Source organism: Clupea harengus, chromosome 18, assembly GCF_900700415.2.
Source record: "Clupea harengus chromosome 18, Ch_v2.0.2, whole genome shotgun sequence".
Taxonomy (NCBI): Eukaryota; Metazoa; Chordata; class Actinopteri; order Clupeiformes; family Clupeidae; genus Clupea; species Clupea harengus.
Window position 1 is genome coordinate 5,190,428 of NC_045169.1, and position 18,550 is coordinate 5,208,977.

The following is an 18,550-nucleotide window of genomic DNA, read 5'->3' on the forward strand; positions in this document are numbered from 1 at the left end:
TTTCAACTTTTATCGGTCGCGTCGCCCAAAAAGGTGGTCTACGTCACAATGGATTGGCTCCCGTTGAAATGCATGGGATTCGAATATCGCGTCGCTCGTAACGGTGTCATGGGTTTCCACCGTTATGGTGAAAAAAAGGGTTCAGTAGTAGTAACAAAATTGATTTCACAAGGGTACATTTCAGCTTATCTAGCTTTTCACCATACTGGGAAGGATTACTGCATTTGTACAGCTTACGCTTCAACCTGTTGAATAAAATGTCACACTCTTGTCACAGAGGAGGTCACCTATTGCCTAGAGCTGATGTATTGAGAGGAAGGCCGGAGAGACATTTCCATTTTATTTGACAAAACCAATACAGTGAATCCTAACTTAGATATTTGAATTCTCTGAAATAGGCTACACTGAAACCACCACGCATGCATTTCAGAAGTATTCAGTTTGATGGAAGGGACATGATTGGGGGGATAAAATATAAACCCGTAATCAAAATATTCACTGAGAGATCTTTCAAACCTTCCTGGAACATTCATAGCATTCAAATTAGCAGTAGTTTGGCCCCCGAGTGTCCCCCCTCTCCAGAGCACACAGTGGTAATGAACCCACCGCAGCAGCTTCACAGTGAAGCTCCTTATAACAGTTTTCAAAGTATTTGGAGTAACTAATAATCGTGTCGACACCAGGACCTGCACTTCAAACCCCACAGTACGTCCATCGGGATTAGCTCCCCAAAATACTGCCACTGTCCCACCTCTGCCTGTTGACAGAGAACTCTGCAGCAATCAACCCATCCTGGTTGCACCTCATCGCCCTCTAAGGTAAATGTCCATAAACACTTGTGTAACTAGAATCTGTAAGTCAGGGCCAAACCCCTGGTTTATTTTTTGGATTCTGAGGGTGCCCAGGACCCCGGCTGGAAAGAGCCACCAGAGCTCACAGGGTCTTCGCTGACTTCTGCTTTGCCAAATGGGGTGGCGGCTGCATGGCCTGTAGCCAGGGTCTGTGTGGGGCTTGCTATAAGTCCTTCCTCGTACTCCTTTGCCTGCAAGGCCAAGTCCCTCTCTTCCACCTCCCGAGCCTTCACTTTGATCTCTTTTCTGTAGCGCTCGTTCTTCAGAAGCTCCTGCATATAGCCAGAGACAAAAACAGGGTAGAAAGGTCTGTAACCTGAACTAGCTGCCAAGTGAAAAAATAGCCTGGGGAAAAATATATAACCACAAATTGCTCAAGCAACGAATGCAATAACGCAATGACATAGGAAGGGTAGGTCATTTATTTTGAAACATCTTAGAAGAATGAAGAGGAAACATATTTCACCGGTCTTACAAATATTTATAGATTAAGTATTTCCACACTAATGTGAAGGAATACAAGATGATTCCTTTGATTTCAAGTAATTTATCTTATCCACCTTCAATGACAACGAATAAAACTTGGAAAGGGATTGTCAGAGAATGTAACAGGTTGAGGTGATTCAAGCAATTAAATGTATTCTCCAGGAATAAAGAAATTGCAAATCTGCATTCACTTTATGAACCATTCTCATAGTGAATTAACTTTAGGAAAGTAAATAGCCTCTCCCTGAACAAAGTAACATTAAATAATTGCATACCTCAATGGTGGGGGGTTGCTTTCGACGGCCACGAATCCATGCTAGGGGAGAGATGATGAGAATCACTGAGTGAAACTGTACAACATAACTCATGTCATATCATCTACATGTGCACTCAATATTGAGAATAGGATGTTCACACAGGGACAGCAACACACACTGAATCCTGCCTTTCACCCCTTTAAAAACAAAGGTCAGACATTACCATCCCATTCTGAGGGTATGCTTCCCTCTGTATACTCAAATTCGTTAGGGTTGAGGGCGACCACCATTTTCTTTGCCCGTACGACTCTTCCTGAAAAACAGAAGAGTAGTATGTTAACTAGACTTACAGCATAATAGTGTGTAATATGACCGCCACATGAAGTGAGAGAATGAATAACAATTAAGTAAATCTAGGAAATAAAAAAAGTATTGAAAAAGAATACAAGATATTCATACGTGTAATTTAACCCTGTAAAGACTGGCACATCCAATGTTTCAAATTGTGTTCATTGGACCTTCTGACAAAACACAGCGTTGTCTTTTACATAAAGCACACTTTTTTGTATCATATTTGATTAGAGCTGTGAAAAATAACGCATTATGATTAAATTACAGGATTAATGCGTTCATTTTTTTTAACGCATTTAACTCATGCACAGAATGAGCTTCCAATATACCCACAATTCCACTCAATCTGCACTAGTCGCCGTTTCTAATGCAGTCAGACGGCAGCTGCTATCCAAACAAACAAGCAACATGGATAATTCTGATAAACCTGAGGACTTTCTGGATGGGAAGTTCGTGTTCCAAAAAAACAAAGATGGAACATTCAATAAAACCAAAGTGATGTGTACACTCTGCGGGAACACGTTATCGTTTTTTTTTTATGAATAGAAAAAGAAAACATGTTAAATGTATATATCCGTCTTTTGTCATAAATCTTTTTGTTCTCACAAAAATATACCGAGAAAATTGGTAATATGTGATTAATCATGATTAATCCACAGAAACCTGTGATTCATTTGATTAAAAATTGTAATCATTTCACAGCCCTATATTTGATACATCAGGCACTTATGGCAATTTATTGGTCAAAAAATAGAGAGAGGATGAACAGAGAGGATGAACAGGTTCTCACACGGATGTCCACACATACTGTCAGTCCACGCAAATCTGCAGGCCCTGACAGAGTTCCAGGACGGGCACTTAAGGACTGTGCCGAACAACTGGCTGAGGAATTTACAAGAATTTTCAAACTTTCTCTGGGAAAAGTTCCTGAAACCAGCTATCATATAGTCAGTGCCAAAGAAAACATAGGCTACAGCAACAATCTGAACAACTACCGTCCAGTTGCCCTCACACCAATAATAATGAAGTGCTTTGAAAGACTGACCCTTTCCCACATCAAAGCCACCATCCCTGCCTCACTGGACTCACACTAGTTTGCCATATCTCTGGCCCTCCACACTGTCCTGATTCACATAGAGAGATTAGCATCCTCACGTATTTGCCTTTTCATAGATTACAGCTCTGCTTTCAATACACTCATCCCTGGAGGACCCCACATGGTCCACTAACACCACTGGACTGGTCAAGAAAACACAGCAATGGTTGGTTTTCCCTGAGGATGCTAAAGAAAGATGGTCTGCTTCCAACTGCTGCTGGTGACCTTCTACAGCTGCACCGCAGAGTGCATCTTACTGTGCCGCTTCTCTGTGCGGTACATCAACGGAACAGCAGCTGATAGGAAAGCTCTTCAGCAGGTCGCCTCCAGTGCACAGACAATCATTGGGGTACAGCTCCCAGCCCTAAAAGGACATCTACAGCACACGCTGTCTCAAAAAGGCCGTCAGCATCTATATGGGCTCCACACACCGATGCCACCGTCTGTGAACTCCTTCCATCTGGCAGACTAAATGTAAAGACGTTACAAGGCCATCTTCTCCAGCACCTCCAGACTGAGAAATAGCCTTTCCCCCAGAGCCATAACTGCCCTGTATCAGTTCTCCAAGTATTCCCCATAATTGTCTGCCACTGCACTATGCCACAAAATAAGCTAACAAGACATACAGGGATCCATTCACTACCATTCTGTTACTGTCTGGGTACTGTGTTTAATATCTGTGCAATTAATAACCTCAGGGTACAAGGATTAATATATTCATCTACATTGTGTTGTTAGTTACTTTATTTGTATCGATCTTATTTATTATTCTTAAGTTTACAGAATCGAGTATGGAAGCTGCAAAATGATTGTACATGTACAATTCTACTCTACAACCTGTGATGTCAGTTTATTTCTTCGAATTCATAAAGCCTCATTCACACTAACGTTACTCAGCAGTGCCGTGAAGGGCGACTTGCAGACAGATTAGCCTCCCAGGTATTAGCAGAGACATTAGTTTGCAATCAGGTGTCTATGTGTAGCACATATATGACGCATCACGAAACTCCAGCCCTCCCCCAATGACCCTAATCTTTCAAAACAAACGTTACGTTTCAAAAACATGATTAGCAGGCGAATGGCGTAATTAATGTATAAGGCAAGTGTACATGTGGCTCTCCTTGGCTATTATATGTGAAATGTTATTGTCTGTTGGTCAACAGTACAACTCTTCCAAATGTGTCTGTCAGTCAGTCCGCTAGCGGTGAGCAGTGGCTAAGCCTGTTTGTATAACTCACCTGTCCATGTCTTCTGTTCTGGTATCATATAATATTTATTACCAAGATGATCTGTCCCCACGAGCTCTTTGATCACCCCAAACGTCTTTCTTATTATACTAGCAAATCGACTCATTTTGACTTTTCAGGACAAATTAATTCACTGTTCAGCCGTGACCTTCTTCTGCAACTGCGTGCAACGAAAACTCTAGCAGCCGACGTCAAGACAACAAATGAATCCCTGACTTCCGTGTAAAGCTCATGACGCTGAAAAGCTGTCAAAATAAAAGTAGTTTTGCTCATCTAGTCGATTGTTGACTTGACAGATCTTTGTTCAGTGTTAACAGAAAATGACCACAAATAGTAAACATAACTTTTAAAAAGATATATAATTTATAGCAGGCATGCTCGGGGTTGGAATATATTGAATAACAACATATGGACTTTACAAAACTCCGTTCTTTCTCGGACAACTTTCAATGTACAAAATAAAGATCGAGGGAGAAATTTGGAAAAAGTAACTATTTGGCTCAAGTGCTATAGTTCAAACCTTGGGTAGGCTATATGTTCAAACCCTAATTCCCTAGCCTAGTTTTGTCCTGACTGATACTGCAAGTATAGTTTGTGACCTGAGACAAGTAACACATGTGACCCTCTCCCATTGTCATTAATGTTAGAGAACTCTGCATTAAGTTCATATGCCTGTCAGAAAACATCTCCCTTGTAAACTGATTGTCAGGCCTCAGTTGTTTTTCAGATGGATAAGTCCTAATTAGTTGGTGATAACTGAAACATTGTCCTGTAGCATACCATTTGCAGAAACGGACAACTGCGAACATCTCGCTGGATTGTCTTTGATTATAAAGGAATGTTCCTATTCTGCAATTCAGTCAGCGTTCTAATTCGTCACAATTCTGAATGGGCCAGACACCACAGTGCATTGAATGTTCCACTCTCTTCCGGTTTTGGAAGAAAGTTTGCCCTGTGTAGGCTAGTTTGTATTGAAGTTCGAGGGATTCAGGGCGTATCTGTAACATCATACTTAACAAACTTTACGTTCCCATGAAAACAGTTTATTAGACATTATATTCGATTGCATTCCATTTCAACCAAAGATTTCAAGAGGACCCCTTTGGCTTTGAGCAAAAGGTAAAACCGAAGCAACGTCGGGCGTTGTTTAGTTTTAACTCCAGTTGCCATTCATAGACATTGCTAATGTAGCCGTACTCTTGAGGTAAACGTGACCTAATAGGCCTAAGTTAAGGAAATATTTTGGGCAACAAGTTCTAATTTGGCTACAGTCCTACAAGTCCTAGCTAGTTTAGTAATCCGATGTGCGAAAACAAAACTCAGAGGGTCTTTCGACATTTGTAATTTTAGAAATGGTCTGCTTTTTGTCAGTTTCTGTATTTTAGGGTATACCAGTCATTTGGCATTTTTACCTGATTTAGGCAAGCCTGTGTCAAACAACGAATCACAGATTTCAGGTAGCTACGTGTCACCCACCTTTTCAACAAGAATAGGCAGTAGGATTTGTTCTTGCTGAATGGTGTGATCTTATATGGCCACACGAGGGCAGCAATAGCCCTCCGTCGCGTCTTTGAAAGGTTACTTTTTCTCCTGGATTATCAAAATTATTTCTGTCAACTTGTTCCTAGTTCTGATTATCTTCTGTCTTCTGCAAATAGAAAAACAACCTAATAGCTCAAACCTATTAGCTCAGACTTGAGTGACTATAGTGAATATTCCGAACAGTATTTTCAACAACCTCCGGATACAAGATGTGCATATATTTAATTTCCTCTCCCTAAACACTTTATGTTTTACTGTCTAGTAGTATAGTCGGTTTACTAAATAAAGCAGCGATGTTATATGAATATTATAGTTTACCTGCTGCATGTCATTCTACACAATACAGCAGCACTGACAAACTAGAATGGCACGCAGTTGTCGGAACAAGCTGTCCCGCCTTCTTTTCAAACAGGTGGATCGGCCCAACTGTGTCAATGCTCTATCAGCCCTTAAACCAACAGTGTCCATTAGATTACCATGGATCTGTCCTCATGGTAAACAGTGAACATTCAATATGCAGCTTACTAAACTCACACCTCGATGATTCACAATTGAGACATTGTGAGACTGTGCTAGCCATGCCAGTCTGCATAATAAGTATAATTGTTGTAATAGGTTTTTTGAATTGAGGGTGGCAGTTTGAAAAAGGTGAAGTGTAGCCTAAATGTTTCCATCGTTGTCAGCCAAGTAATACAAAATGTCTAGTCTGTTATTGTGTTCTTTGTTATGTGTGTGTCGTTGGTCACACTGATAACATTGTATGTTGAAATCATAAAGACAAATGATTATTTATAATGAGCAATCCTGCTTTTTACAGCACTTTTCCCTTTGAGGGCTCAAAAGTATGGATGAAACCAAAAGCCCCATGCCTACTGACTCCTCCCTCTCCAGTAATGGGAAAGATGGAGATCATCAAAACATGTTCCAAAGGGTGAGTCCCCCTCTATTTCAAGGAAGAAAACTAAGGATTTTATGTTGCAATTCTTTTTTTTGCACTTAAGTTTGGGGAACTGGTAGGCAGTTGTAACTATTTTACTAAAGCCACCCGTCCCTTTTTATTCTCTTTTAAATCCCTTGTGATGTCACTTCCTTATGTAATAATTAAGCATTCATGTAGCCAAACCCCAACTGGCGTGTGATTACTGCCTTGTGGACTGATAAGGAAGTCATTGTGTGCCTCAGCCAATGATTCTTTAAGTATCCAAAGGGTGCTACACGATGATGTCATTGACCTTTGAACTGCATACACTGATTTATATAGACTTCCTCCCCCATCACATCCTCACTCCCTCTTTCACTTGCGATGCAGCTAATGAACAACAAGAAATATAGAGACGTGTCAAAACGGTGTGAATGTGTTGTGCACTGTCTTGCCTGTTGTGCTCATTCACATTGACTCTATGGGGGCGTGTGGATGTGTAAGAATTTGTCTAAATGGATTGAATGTAGCTTGCCCTAATGTGCTGTCATTTCTATAGGGTCTTATGTTTCTAGTGGGAGATGAGAGATTATCAGCACAGATACAATGGGAGGGTGCAGTCACAGTAAAGCTGGTGACCACTGACCCTTCTCACTGTACTACTTCCCTTCCCATGCCCTCCAGGTGTGTGTGTGTGTGTGTGTGGGAGAGTCTGAGAGTCTGTGTATGTGTATGTGTATGTGAGACAGACTGAAAGAGAAAGAATGAGATGGAGAAAGAAATCAGGTGTGTGTGTGTGTGTGTGTGTGTGTGTGTGTGTGTGTGTGTGTGTGTGTGTGTGAGAGAGAGTGATGACGCATTGGTGGGGTTAGGTTGGACGCACCCGGGCCCTGGGAGGTGCGGTGGGGGCCCACTGTGCCAGTGCTGGGGGAAGTAATGAGATGTGTCAGAGAAGGCAGGGGCCTGATGGGACTTCAAAGTGGGGCTTATTTCTCAGAACCGGACAAACCCAGGAGACAAGGACCGGAACACAACCTGACAGTTTCGCAAAAGTGGGGGAAGAAAAACAGAGGCAGCACTGGATGGGAAAGAGGGAAAGTGTTTATACTTCTGTTTCTCTGGCACATAGCCATAGCTCCATGCCGAACATGTGTTGTCACACTGAAAGGGCGGAAGCTAATTTAAAGGGTAGTAGTCAGGGTGTTTGTGTTATAAAGATGGGTATTTGTCTACATGCATATATAGTTGTAGGTTTTTGTCATTTAGGGCCAGACTTATGTTATATTATCATGGCGAAAAGCCAAATAGAAGACTTTAGAACTACGTTTCAGTATTGCATTTTAAGAGAACCACTCCATATGTTGTACGCTAAATCTGGGTCTCAGATGTGATGGCGGTCGGTATCCTCCTCGACGTTTAATCTTGCGGCTCTTGAACACGCTTCACAGCTGTAGCATGAAATCCTCTATGACATCATAAACATGTGTGCGGAGAGGTGCGGTACCTGTGACGCTGATGTCTGCTGGCAGTCCCTGCAGGACGGGATTACTCCACGGCCCGCTGAGAGCCGCTTCCACGCTGACAGCCTTTGTGCCCATCTGTGTTAAAGTAATTAAGTCATCCTCCGTGACAGGGAGCCCCTTTCGTCTCCTCTCATCATCGCGACGACCTCCGTGACATCCAGAGTCATGGAGCCAGAATGGCTGACCACACACACAAGCACTGCCTCTCACTCACTCTCTCACTGACTTTCTCTCTCTCCCTCCCTCTCTCTCTCTCTCTCTCTCCCTCACTCTCCCTCTCTCTCTCTCTCTCTCTCTCTCACACACAGACACATGCTCCCTCTCTATCACTCCCTCTCTCTATTATTCTTTCTTTCTCACACACGCACATAAATGTACCCACATATATCCCCATACACATTACCAAACCCACTGATTTGTGTAAACTGACACAGAATACACTTATACCCACTCGGTAAAGCATCTCTCACCCACACACATACTGAAGCAGAGAGGTTGCAGGTTGTCAGGTTCAGCCTCTCGTGTCGGATGTTGATGTCCTCTGAAAGGATATCTGGCAGTTGATTGACAGGGTCAGGGATTGTATTGAGAGGCGAGTGGAATAAAGAGTCCTGAAGAGAGTCTCTTTCTCTCTATCGCTCCATCTTGCTTGCCTGCCACCTCTCACAGCATGTTATCTTGAATGTGATAACATCAAGGTTTTTTTCTCTTTTCTTTTCTGTGTCTGTGTGTCCACAGGATCTGTTGTTCATGAATTCAAGCTTGGCAAACGTCACACACACTCCAAGCTCATTGTCGCTGACCGATGTAACACAGCTTCACGAAGGTAACATTGTGCTTCCACACGCCACCGTGACACTGCACAGATATCACATATATTTATGTAACTCTATATTGTTAGTTCACAGTTGAATTAGGAACAAGGCACTTGGTCGTGTTTGGTACTTTTGAGACTCCGATGTTCATTTTGTCTGCCGGTGCCCGTCCAGGCGCGGCGCAGCCACATCCCAACAGCGGCGGTCCCGTTGTCATCAGCGACGGCCTGCGGAACCCCACCGTGGAGAAACTGGAGCGGGTGCGCAAGTGGAGCATCAACACTTACAAGGTGCGAACGGGAGTGTCGGAAAGAGACGTGAATAGATCTGCAGAGTTCCCTGGTCCTTGCTTGTGCTCCTTCTTGCAAATCAAAAGAGAATAGCGTGCATAGCGTGTTTCAGTGTAGGAGAATCTCTATTTGGCTTATCTGAGAGCACACAATACACATTACAGCATCGCTGACTCACATCTGACATTTCCATTTGAAAAAAAGGGGTCATTGAATTACATATTATAAGCTGAGGAGCAAAGGAGCGTGTGTGTTTGTGAGTATGTGGGAGTTTGTTTTGATAGGCAGAGGAGGTGAACCTACGGGTGAGGGTGTGTGTGTGTGTGTGTGTGTGTGAAATTGGAATCCTGAGTAAGTGAGTGTGTGTGTGTGTGTGTGTGTGTTTCTGAGAGTGAGACTGACGAGGGGAATGGGTGTGAGAGCGAGGTACATTAGCATAGAGCGTTAGCATCTGAATGTGATGATTGATGCTCACACCCCTGCAGTCTGCTCTGGCAGCCCTGCGTTCCGACTCATTAATGCCACCGCTAATTATAGCTGGCTTAATTATCGCCGCAGTCACACCATCGTTTACACTGTTCTGTCTCTCTCTCTGCCTGCTTCTCTCTCACCCTCTCTGTTTTTTTTCTCTTTTCCTCTCTACAATCCCTCCCCTCACTCACTCCATTTGTTCCGCATACAGTTTTCTTGACTCTGCAGATTTCATATAATATATGAATTCATTATAAAACCATACATTCTTTCTCCCCTCTCTCTCTCTCTCTCTGTCTTTCCCTCTTTTCTCTACTCCTTCCATACTCTCTGCCTTGTTCCACTTTTCTCTTCATGTTCTTCCATGTCATGTCTTTATATTTACCTCTCTCTCTCTCTCTCTCTCTCTCTCTGTCTCTCCATAGTGTACTAGGCAGATGTTGGCAGAGCGGCTGGGTCGAGGCTCTCGCACAGTGGATCTGGATCTGGAGGCCCGCATTGAGAAGCTTATCGACCTGCGCAGTCGTTACGACAACGTCACCAAGCTGGCGCAAACTCTTGCCTCACAGACTGCCCAGGTCTCGCACACGCAAAAGCTTCTGGGTGATGTGTTCGCAGACCTCAGCATCAAGACCCCCGAGTTACACGTGAGCTTTCATTAAAGACCGGTTTAGAACGTTCAAATAGGTTCATTTAGGTCGTCCACGTGTCTGTTCTTGTTTTGATAGACACTGGGTAATTGATTGTTTTAATAATCGTTCATTGTCATGTTTATTATTCTCAATTTCTCCATTTAGGAGGAATTTGGATTCAACGCAGACACGCAAAGATTCCTGTCCAAAAATGGAGAGGCGTTACTGAGATCCATGAACTCCTTCACTGCCGGCATGAACACTCTGGTCAACCAGACCATTGAGGACACCATGGTCACTGTCAAACTGTATGAGAATGCCAGGTAGATTATACTATACATGTGTATACTCCAGGAGCCACAGGCACAGTCCACTGATGAGACACTCGTAGTAACCCACACACCTCTTATAGATTTGAAGTGGTAGTATATGACACTTATTTTGTGTATTTTCACATAATTGCAAAGACACACACACACCTCTCTGTGATGCAGCATTAGGCATTTGACCCAACTTTGACTTTGGCATGTGGATGTTCCTGGTAGGATTGAGTATGATGCGTACCGCACAGACCTGGAGGAACTCAACATGGGTCCGCGGGATGCCATCACCCTGCCCAAGATCGAGCTGGCCCAGGCCCTCTACCAGCAGCACAGGCAGAAATATGAGAGGATGAGAGACGACTTGACAGTCAAACTCAAACTGCTGGAGGAGAACAGGGTGAGCGACTAGCCTTAAAAGTCTGAGTCATTATCTATAGTGCAGAGTTTGTTTGTGCTATTCCTGTTATGGGGAAATTATATATTATTATGGATAAGGATTTGTATTTTACTTATTTTACAAGCATGTAAAATGTATTTGCATATCAGAGATGACCCTTCACTGTGCTGATACCTTCCATGGTTTTATTTATTTAACGTCTGTTCCCCTTCCCCAATGTGTGTATGTATAACCCCTCTGAATTTGTCTGCGTTGTGTAGTTTTTTCATAGAGAAAGCCGGGAGACGTGGGTGAAGTTCTCCAGTTTATTCACCTGGCACAAACAATATCACGGGACTCCTTAGCACAGCAGCATGGGACACCTTACAGTGTGCTAATCGTGACTCTATATCCCCGAACTCTCATACATCGTTAATTCAAGTTTAATTACAAAGTAATATATCTAATTGAAATATATACAATAAAACACAAAACATGTACCTGGCACAAACAATATCACGGGACTCCTTAGCACAGCAGCATGGGACACCTTACAGTGTGCTAATCTAAGAGGGAGATTAAACATTAGCTATTCACACGTGTGATTTTGAACATCGATTAAAATATACATTCAGAGGTGCATAATTCCTAAACCAAACACACTATTTACATGAGGATATAATGTGGAACACCTCTCTATAATCAGTATGGATTTAATACATTCAGTCATTGTATTCTAAAATAATAATGTAGGAGCTCTCTTTATGCACAACTCACCGTGACTCTATATCCCCGAACTCTGAGGAGAGCCACTCTGTACAACATGCCTAACCCCTAGAGGCCACTATTTCCCCAACAACATGACTTATGCACATGCTCAGTGTGATTAAATAGCACAAAAAGGATGCAAGTGGAAGAAACCAAATCTTCACTGTTACATTCTCCCCCTCTTAATTCCACTTGCACATAAAAACAAACCATCCACACCCCTGCGTAGGACAATCCCTAATAACATTCAAAGCTTGTAACAAAAAAACATGAAAAACATGCCCAGGTACCAACAGTATGCCTAAAACATTCCATAACACCTCTTCAGGCCATTATTTACAATACATTTACAATACATTCATGAATTGAAATAGGTATCCCCTTGTATACCTCTGTCAACCAAAAGGCTGTTCATTTAAGAACTCACTTAGAGTCGCGCTATACACAAACTCTACAATGAAGACCTATAAAGTGCCATTTACACTTCACATCCAATTCACTGACATGCACACATAGTGCACCATATCAAAACCACAAAAATAACAGGCCACAGTATCAAAATCAAAAAATAAACAAAACAAAGGATAGGAAGTAGGAAGAGTCTACCCTAACCAATCGTTCTGACATTAAGAACTGAACCAGCCCATTTCCTGAGCCTTTGTGCTTTTAAACTGGTCTGGGCTGACATGTTGTAAATTAGCCTATTCACAGGCCTAATGATACGACCTACCCTGGACCTACGTGTAGGAGTGTCAGAAAGGTGCTGGGCCTGTGTGGGATCAAGAGGACCTAAGGGCTCAGTGTGGGTGTTTGGTGCAGTAGGGCTCAGACTGTCTACATCATGGGCAGTATCAGCATCAGTAGCACAGGTCTCTCGATCCTGCACAAGACCGGCAACTACCTCACTGTAGGACACAGACTCATGGTCGGCTGTCAACTCAGTCATTTCGTCATCCTGCGAGTGGGCATCGTTGTCAGGGCCTTCAAGTGAGTGATCTGGCTCCTCGACAGAGATTTGGGACACCCATTCACTAGTGCGGACAGTCCTGTCGACGCACTCATCGGTGTCATCATCGCATTCAACACTGCAGGTAGAGACCAAAGAGACACTCTCATCTTCAGTTTCGGGCATGACAGGGAGAAAATTGACACACAGGAGCATGTTACGGTGGACTACTTTAGTCTGTCCTGTCACTGGGTTGAGTATTTTGAAGATGTGAGTCTTTGGGTCACAGTCCGTTACAGTGTAAATTACGTTCTCCCATTTGTCTGCCAACTTCTTCCGGCCTCTCTCGCCCTTGTTAGCAAGCAGCACTCTGTCGCCGCACACAATCTGGCCACCTTTCACTCGCCGGTTGTAGACTCGAGCTTGGTGTCTCTGCTCTCTGCTTGTATTCTTTTCAACGAGCAGCATCGCCTCACGGAGATCCTTCTGTAGTGAGTCAACAAACTTTGGGTAAGGGGCATCACCGTCTTCCCTCAGCACAGACTTGAACATCACATCCACAGGAAGCCGTGGGATGCGGCCAAACATGAGGTAGAATGGGGCAAAGCCGGTCGTTTCGTGAATAGTGCTGTTGTACATAAAGGTCAAAGTGTGCAACATCTGGGGCCAAGACTGTTTCTCTCTGGGCGGGAGCACCCTGATCATGTTACCGAGGGTACGGTTAAACCGCTCGACAAGGCCATTGCCCATAGGGTGGTAGGCAGTCGTGTGGGATTTTCTCACACCCGAGATCTGGAGGAGTGCGGCGATCAAATCACTCTCAAAGTTTGCACCCTGGTCAGAGTGAATGCGCTCAGGAAAGCCATAGAAGCAGAAAAAATTGTCCCATAACTTCCGAGCAACATGTTTCGCCGTCTGGTCTGGGCAGCAGAATGCGTGGGACAGCTTTGTGTAGTGGTCGGTCACCACTAAGACGTCGATTGCCCTGCCCTTTGCATCCTCTGCAGTCCAAAAATCGATGCAAACCAGTTCTAGGGGCGCAGTTGTCTTTACGCTCTCTAGGGGAGCTCGGCCGTCAGGCTCTGGTGTTTTGCTCATTACACATCTGGTGCAGCACTTCACATGGTGGGCCACATCACGCTCCATGTTTGCCCAGTAAAACCTCTGTTTGACCAGGTGCATTGTTCGAAGCTGACCCTGGTGACCAGCATCCTCATGGCAGCCTCTCAAGACATCTGACCGTAGAGACTGAGGCACAACGTACTGAAATCTCTTCTTACCAGTAGCTAGATCTTTAGACACTCTGAATAAGATTTCTTCTTTTAAAGACAACTTCTCCCACTGCTTTAAAAGTTTCAGTGTGCTCCAGTTCTCCTGTGCCCGCTCACGCCTGGAAGGCCGTCGTTTCCGCCCAACGTAGAAAATGACACGGCCAAGGTCAGCATCATCACGCTGTCTGTCCTGGAGCTCACGGGCCGAAAAAGAAGGCAAAGCACTCTGACCTATGTCAGCTAGACTCTGGAGATGACAGGCTAGGGGAACAGCTCTCACTCTAGTGGTCGTTTCCCATTCAGTGTGTCGACTGATAGCTGCAGCAACTTTCATGAGAACTTCGTTAACTCGTCGGGCGGAGCCTTTGACGCCATTAGGGATGAGGATCAGGTGGGCAGAGCTCTGGTGGCGGAGATCGTCATGACGTTCTTCCTGGTGCTGTCAGTCTGCCTGAGCGCAGTGAACCATCAGAGTAAAACGCCCCTGGCCCCCTTCTGCATCGGACTCACACTCTGTGTGGGCATCCTGGGAGCTGGAGCTGTGTCTGGTTGTTGTCTGAACCCAGCTCGTGCCTTTGGCCCAGCAGTGGTGGCAAACCACTGGGCCTACCACTGGGTCTACTGGGTGGGCCCACTCACCGCTGGGTTACTGGTTGGCATCCTGCTGAGGACACTGTTGGGTGACCCCCGAACAAGACTGATCTTCAGAAAGAGAGGGCCTTCACCCTGAACGAAGCCAACAACGTCCCTCTTCAGATCTGTCCATCATTTCGCTCAATTATCACTCCTTTCACACATCATTTTTATCTGTGGGCTCACATCTGCAGCAGAATATGCAGTGACATTTGTTCTCATGAGAATGGTCCAAGTTAATGGTTCAGGTTATATTTAGCCCTGTTTGTTGTGTTGTTTGTTTGGAAATGCTTTGTTTGTTTCTCAGACAATTACTGTGTACATTTCATTTATGCTCTTATTGGGATATGAGTTGTATCTTTCCAGTAGTAGGTTTTTTTGGGTTAGCCCTTTTAGTTTTTTTTGGTTAACCCTTTAGCCCTGTTAGTTTTTTTTGGTTAACCCTTTTCTGCATCAAAGTTTCTAGCTTGCTAGTAGCCTACTATGTCACGTTAGTTTAACTGCGCTGCCTGCTAAGTGATCACAAACCAGCTAGCGTTGGACTCCAGCGATGTCGGACGACCCAAATCAATGCGATGTCCCACGGAGATCAGCAAGCGCTGACGTGATGAAGTGTCGGGTCACGGCACCAATATAACCCCTCTGAATTTGTCTGCGTTGTGTAGTTTTTTCATAGAGAAAGCCGGGAGACGTGGGTGAAGTTCTCCAGTTTATTCACCTGGCACAAACAATATCACGGGACTCCTTAGCACAGCAGCATGGGACACCTTACAGTGTGCTAATCGTGACTCTATATCCCCGAACTCTCATACATCGTTAATTCAAGTTTAATTACAAAGTAATATATCTAATTGAAATATATACAATAAAACACAAAACATGTACCTGGCACAAACAATATCACGGGACTCCTTAGCACAGCAGCATGGGACACCTTACAGTGTGCTAATCTAAGAGGGAGATTAAACATTAGCTATTCACACGTGTGATTTTGAACATCGATTAAAATATACATTCAGAGGTGCATAATTCCTAAACCAAACACACTATTTACATGAGGATATAATGTGGAACACCTCTCTATAATCAGTATGGATTTAATACATTCAGTCATTGTATTCTAAAATAATAATGTAGGAGCTCTCTTTATGCACAACTCACCGTGACTCTATATCCCCGAACTCTGAGGAGAGCCACTCTGTACAACATGCCTAACCCCTAGAGGCCACTATTTCCCCAACAACATGACTTATGCACATGCTCAGTGTGATTAAATAGCACAAAAAGGATGCAAGTGGAAGAAACCAAATCTTCACTGTTACATATGTCCTCACGCCTCGTTGTGTGTGGATGTAGGTGAAGGTCCTGCAGAAGCAGCTCATCCTGTTGCACAGTGCGGTGGCAGCGTACTACGCAGGCAACCAGCAGAAGCTGCAGCACACGCTGCAGCAGTTCAACAGCAGGCTCCGGACGCCCGACACAGGCCTGCAGTCCTGGCTGGGGGAGGGTTGAACACCAAACTTATCCCTCCATCTTGCCTACGTCCTCTCTATCTCCTCCTCCTTACGCTCATTTACTCTTTCAGTTGTGGACCAAAGCTTGGGTGACTCACTCAGAGACACACACACACACACACAGACACACACACACACACACACACAGACACACACACACTTTTACATACATACACACAATTTTACATACATACACAAATGCAAACCAATGTCCTCACTTTGTCTTTTTTTGGACAAAGGTCTTGGGTGGGACAAGGGTTGGTGGGTTGGGGAGGATGAGAGGAACGGTTAAGACCCAAGTGTTGTGAGAAGATCTGTTGAGGGCTTCATCTTCTGTAACCTAATATTCTTATCCAAAATGGGACCGTAATAGCCTGTATGAGATTGTATAAGGGGCCAGTAACTTGACTGTTTAATAATCTGAAGAGACTAAAGTAGTTCTTTGGCCACCTGACACACATTGATGTGTAAGCAAATCGTGACCGCTATGGCATTATCAGCGATCACATTTGTTCATATTTATTGTATTTCTTGCCAAAGTAGCTGCGGAATATGATGTTAGATGACTTATCTGCCAGGGATCAAAGAAGCTGCTTAACCTAAAATTGAGCACAGGGAAGTGTATACTACAGTGTTGAGATCACATTGTGCATTAAAACCTTTCAGATGGGACCTTAAGGGTTCATTCCAGGTGCTCGCTGCTTTTCAGGCCTATTTATTTGCAGTAGCGATAGGAAATTGTCTCACTGTTACAGTGTAAATGCAAGGATTCAAACTGGTGGGGAGGTTTTTATTTCTTCTGGAATGTTTCAGTGTGGTCACAAGACTTCTCTGGTAAAATCGAAGAGAGCCTTAACCTGTGGATTTGTATCAGTATCATTCATGTTATCCCCGCCCGTCAAAAAAATGTATATTGTTAAGATGATTGTGTATGTTTTCCAGGGAGTTATATATGTACATTGTAAATACTACAGTTGAATGGTATGATATACATTTCAAACATATAACAGTATAAATTCCAATATAGACAATATGTAACTAACATCCAGAGGACTGATGTACCCTCTGCTTTGTGCCTTATGCATCTCAACAGTAATATGCCAAAAGTGCCGGTGCCTTTAAGAGTCTACCTGTTACCCAATATTGTTGATAATGTGCATATCACATGAACAACTCACTTTTCCATTAATGTACACATTCCAGTTGTTGCCTTTTTTTGTCTTACCTCAAATAAGCACCAAACTACAATGGGATGTGCAATGAAAATACAAATGTTTACTTTTTGAATTATATCCATACAAGGTTATAGTAAAAAGGATCTCTGTATATCTGTCCATGTGCAGATGCACATAACATGAGTGTGGGAGAATGTAATGAGTGCATGCAGTATGTTCCATATCGCGTTTATATCTGTTACAATGTGATACAATTAAAAGCATTGGGACCACCAATGAGTTTTTAATTTTGTTTTTCAACGCCCCACTTGAATAAAGAAGCTTAGTTTAAGGATGGTGCACCTTTGCTCTACATAAAGGCATATTACAGAGGCATATTATGGCTGTTTACTTGGCAACAGTTAAAAGCTAAACAAAAGCAGGGCAATTACCAAACAATTTGCCATCTAGAATTTTCTTCTCTTTTTGGGGTAATGTTAAGGTACGCTTTCTTTGAAATACATGCAAGATGTTTTGGAAAATGAGTGCAAAGCTGTTACATAAAAGTCAAATTGGGTGCCATAGTTTCCCCATTGGTTCTGTGGACACCGCAGTATTGGAGAAAACTGCCACGATATGGCAGTAAGGTCATGTCTAAGTGTACGATTTGAGCATAATAAACTGAACACATGAAGTCTTAAAGTGGCCCACAAATATAAAAATATGTTCTCCACAATCAGTGTGAAGTTCCACTTCCTTTTGACTTCTTTGTTCTAGTTGTTGCATAGCTGTAGGTATTTTTTGCTTAGTTTAAATCTGTTGTAGTGTTGTAGCTATGGACATTATAGTAAACACCAGGACCCAGAGACAGGGTTTCAATCATGTCTCTGTGTCTCAGTCATGACGAAGCATCTTTTGCCACAGCTAGATAATGTGAACAGTGTGCTGGCTATTGTGGAAACAGATATCAGCTCCCGTCCTGCACAATTTATTGGAGCAAAGACAATTACATTTCTAGATACTTTTTTGTGCTGTTTGGAAAACAAAACGTAAGTGCCAGGCCTGAAAGTAACAGACCAAACTAA

At 43.4% G+C, this 18,550-nt stretch overlaps 2 protein-coding genes across 4 annotated transcripts; one reads left to right on the top strand and one right to left on the bottom strand.

Annotated features, from left to right (window-relative positions):
• Nucleotides 1-325: 325 nt before the first annotated feature.
• ndufaf2 (NADH:ubiquinone oxidoreductase complex assembly factor 2) lies at nt 326-4,494 on the bottom strand. Its single transcript, XM_012820644.2, has 4 exons — nt 4,280-4,494; nt 1,818-1,907; nt 1,613-1,653; nt 326-1,123 (listed from the first exon to the last, which is right to left on the bottom strand). The coding sequence occupies exons 1-4, from the start codon at nt 4,392-4,394 to the stop codon at nt 878-880; spliced, it is 492 nt and encodes a 163-aa protein (XP_012676098.1). The 5' UTR covers nt 4,395-4,494; the 3' UTR covers nt 326-877.
• A 57-nt stretch (nt 4,495-4,551) lies between these two features.
• On the top strand, nt 4,552-17,762 carry LOC105894191 (arfaptin-1-like). 3 transcript variants are annotated; one of them, XM_012820666.2, is made up of 8 exons: nt 4,552-5,407; nt 6,648-6,761; nt 9,011-9,098; nt 9,262-9,377; nt 10,274-10,495; nt 10,646-10,803; nt 11,026-11,200; nt 16,154-17,762. In XM_012820666.2, exons 2-8 carry the CDS (start codon nt 6,675-6,677, stop codon nt 16,307-16,309), a joined length of 1,002 nt encoding a protein of 333 aa, XP_012676120.1. In that variant the 5' UTR covers nt 4,552-5,407; nt 6,648-6,674; the 3' UTR covers nt 16,310-17,762. The 3 variants fall into 3 exon arrangements, with proteins under 3 accessions (XP_012676120.1, XP_042566477.1, XP_042566478.1); XM_042710543.1 differs by having other exon boundaries at nt 6,664-6,761; XM_042710544.1 differs by lacking the exon at nt 16,154-17,762 and having other exon boundaries at nt 11,026-11,452.
• Nucleotides 17,763-18,550: the final 788 nt, after the last annotated feature.

Excerpts from the sequence above, each read along its gene's own strand:
- ndufaf2 (XM_012820644.2), bottom strand. The coding sequence starts at position 4,394 with ATGAGTCGATTTGCTAGTATAATAAGAAAGACGTTTGGGGTGATCAAA. Across the intron at positions 1,654-1,817 it reads CATACCCTCAGAATGGGATG|CATGGATTCGTGGCCGTCGA; the intron begins GTAATGTCTGAC and ends TCTCTCCCCTAG. Across the intron at positions 1,124-1,612 it reads AGCAACCCCCCACCATTGAG|GAGCTTCTGAAGAACGAGCG; the intron begins GTATGCAATTAT and ends GGCTATATGCAG.
- LOC105894191 (XM_012820666.2), top strand. The coding sequence starts at position 6,675 with ATGGATGAAACCAAAAGCCCCATGCCTACTGACTCCTCCCTCTCCAGT. Across the intron at positions 9,099-9,261 it reads TGTAACACAGCTTCACGAAG|GCGCGGCGCAGCCACATCCC; the intron begins GTAACATTGTGC and ends GTGCCCGTCCAG. Across the intron at positions 9,378-10,273 it reads GGAGCATCAACACTTACAAG|TGTACTAGGCAGATGTTGGC; the intron begins GTGCGAACGGGA and ends GTCTCTCCATAG.